The sequence below is a fragment of the Abrus precatorius genome, unplaced genomic scaffold, assembly GCF_003935025.1.
Source record: "Abrus precatorius isolate BTA unplaced genomic scaffold, Abrus_2018 Scaffold2, whole genome shotgun sequence".
In the NCBI taxonomy this organism is placed as follows: domain Eukaryota; kingdom Viridiplantae; phylum Streptophyta; class Magnoliopsida; order Fabales; family Fabaceae; genus Abrus; species Abrus precatorius.
In genome coordinates this window covers 14,091,521-14,094,124 of record NW_020874362.1, presented here as the reverse complement: position 1 = coordinate 14,094,124, position 2,604 = coordinate 14,091,521, and the positions used below count along the sequence as shown (strand labels likewise).

Genomic DNA, 2,604 nt, shown 5'->3' with positions numbered 1-2,604 from the left:
TCTTTTTCAGCCACAATGTATGAACATTGTTGAGGGAATTCACAAATTTTCATTCCGTGTGTCAACTAAAATTCAATTATTAATCTTTCTATATTTCATATGCTACCTGTAAAGAAAGAGATAAGTATCCTTTTGGTACAGTTTGAGGATTTGATGAAATATTTTGGTAAAATTAAGAGTCCAAGAAATTAAGATGACGAATATGATGTTTTATACACATACAATTATCTTTCTAAAATGCACGTTATTTTTGTAATTTAAAAAACATACGTAATACCATAAAGCAGCATTCTCACAAGGACTAAGTTTTTATTTTTGTATTTTTGTTTTTTACTGGTGAAGACTAAGATTGTATCTTTAATAGTAATTTTGGTAAAAGAAATTGAAAAATAATAAAATGACACTTTATTGTTGAATGAACTAGTTCAATTACAAAATTAGTCAAATCACTAATATGATAATCTTATCCTTTAAAGGATCGAAAGGTTTACTTTAAACTTTTGAATACTACGTATTTAAGATGATCAAGTGAAGATTTGTAAATACTTAATACATCTCTATAGTACATTTTGATGCAAAAGTTTTTTTCCACGTAAAGCTTGTACAATGTACATATTCGTTTTATTGAGGGGAAATTTAACTTTTTATTTTAAAGAATGGGTGCAATAATCATTGGAATTTTCAATTCTTGTCTGAAGTCAAATGATCGGGTGAATGACACATGAAGGATTTAACATTTTTAACGCTGTATATAAGAAGGTGGAATATAGTGAGTACGGAGAACCTATAGAGTCAAGTTAATTTTAATTTCATCGAAAGGAAAATGCAACATGTATATGTTATTTTTTTATATTAATCTATAGGAATTGTTGTCGATCAATTCCCTATCAAGTTCGAAAAGAAATTTGAGAACATATTAAATAAAATATTTTTCTTTTGTATTTCAAATTTTTGTATGCATAGAATTACTCAAAAGTTTGTGTGAACATGGATGAACCGTACTCAAAAAGTATTTAGATTCTATAACTTTACAAGTGTGAGAAAATCAAATTTGAAGTTCTCATTGTTCTAGTGTGGTCCATTATTTTCTGGTGCATGGTCCACAGTTTCTATTCATTCTTTCCTCTTTCTTCTCAACAGCCCTATATAGATTCTAATCCCTATTTACAAATGATACATTATGTATGATTTTCGTTAAAATAAGGGGGGGGCTATTTATTTATTTAGGAAACAAAATTATGTCATTTTCCAAAGGACATACACCAACATGAATTAAAATAATAAATTCATAACTAATCAATACAAAATTAAAAAAGAAAAGTATAGCTAAATTGAGCGAATTTCAATATTACTTAAAAGGGAAGTTGGCAATAATTTGTATGACATTGGATATTCTTATCCCATTCATACTTTCGAAAAGAAAATAGGAAATGCCTTTCTACTGGCTATGACAAAGATAAAGGAAGTCCATTTATATGTTGATGGAAATGAGTCTTTACTATCCCATTCTACAAATACGACCATATAAAAAAAATGATGAAGAAATTCTAGTAGTGTAAACTCTCAAGTTCTCAAAGCCCTTTCAACCATTCTTATGAGTTTAAAGTCACAAATTCCATCAAATTTGACATTCATCTTTTCCAACATGAACAATCCTATAGATGAAAGGGAGCAGTGCCAAAAGAAGAGGAAATCTACCATCTGTGAAGCCTCGACTTTGAGGACTTCAAGGAGAAGATTCTACAACAACAAAAATGAAGAAGAGAGGAATAAAGGAGTCTCAACCACACTAAAGCTTTATGATGACCCATGGAAGATCAAGAAGACACTAACTGATAGTGATCTGGGAATCCTGAGCAGACTCTTGTTGGCTGCAGATTTGGTCAAAAAACAAATTTTGCCTATGCTGAGTGTAGATCATGCAAGGGCTGCAGAGACTGAGGAAGGAACCCCGGTTAAAGTTTGGGACATGGACACCAAATCCATGCACCAACTTGTTCTAAAGCGGTGGTCTTCATCCAAGAGCTATGTTCTTATTGGAAAGTGGAACCAGGATTTCGTGAGAAGAAGAGATCTGAAGAAAGGGGATGAGATCGGATTTCACTGGGATCCATATAACTGTGCTTTCAATTTCTGTGTTCTCAAACGAGCCGTTCCGGAGAATTAATCTCAGTGTTAGTATTACTTTATTTTCCTATCCATAAAAAAAACCATGAAACCCTCTCTATATGCTTATGTAAACATACAATAATGTTATTGCAATAGCATGTACTTCAAACTAATTATTAATTAGTACCAAGTTTATATATATATTATGGCATCCTATGAATTCCTTACATGTTCTTGTTGATTTCCCTTTCCCCATGCCATTCCTTCCATGTTTCATCCTCCAAACGTAGGTCTAACATGAGATCTATGAGTGCGGTTGAAACTTTAATTGAAAATTTAAGTCGATATGTATCATGCGGGTGTTTACTTCTCATTTCAATCATTACAATTGTAAAGTAAAGATAGCAGTAGACTGTCTGCATTACCTTCTTAGTTGATGGCAAGGGCACTTCACTCATCATTCAGATAATTGATGTAATTATAGATACTGTTACA

General features: G+C 31.6%; 1 protein-coding gene across 1 annotated transcript; it reads left to right on the top strand.

Moving 5' to 3' along the window:
- Window positions 1-1,594: 1,594 nt before the first annotated feature.
- Window positions 1,595-2,258, top strand: LOC113859275 (B3 domain-containing protein At2g33720-like). Its single transcript, XM_027492085.1, has one exon. It carries the CDS (start codon window positions 1,595-1,597, stop codon window positions 2,165-2,167), a length of 573 nt encoding a protein of 190 aa, XP_027347886.1. The 3' UTR covers window positions 2,168-2,258.
- The last annotated feature ends 346 nt before the right edge of the window (window positions 2,259-2,604 follow it).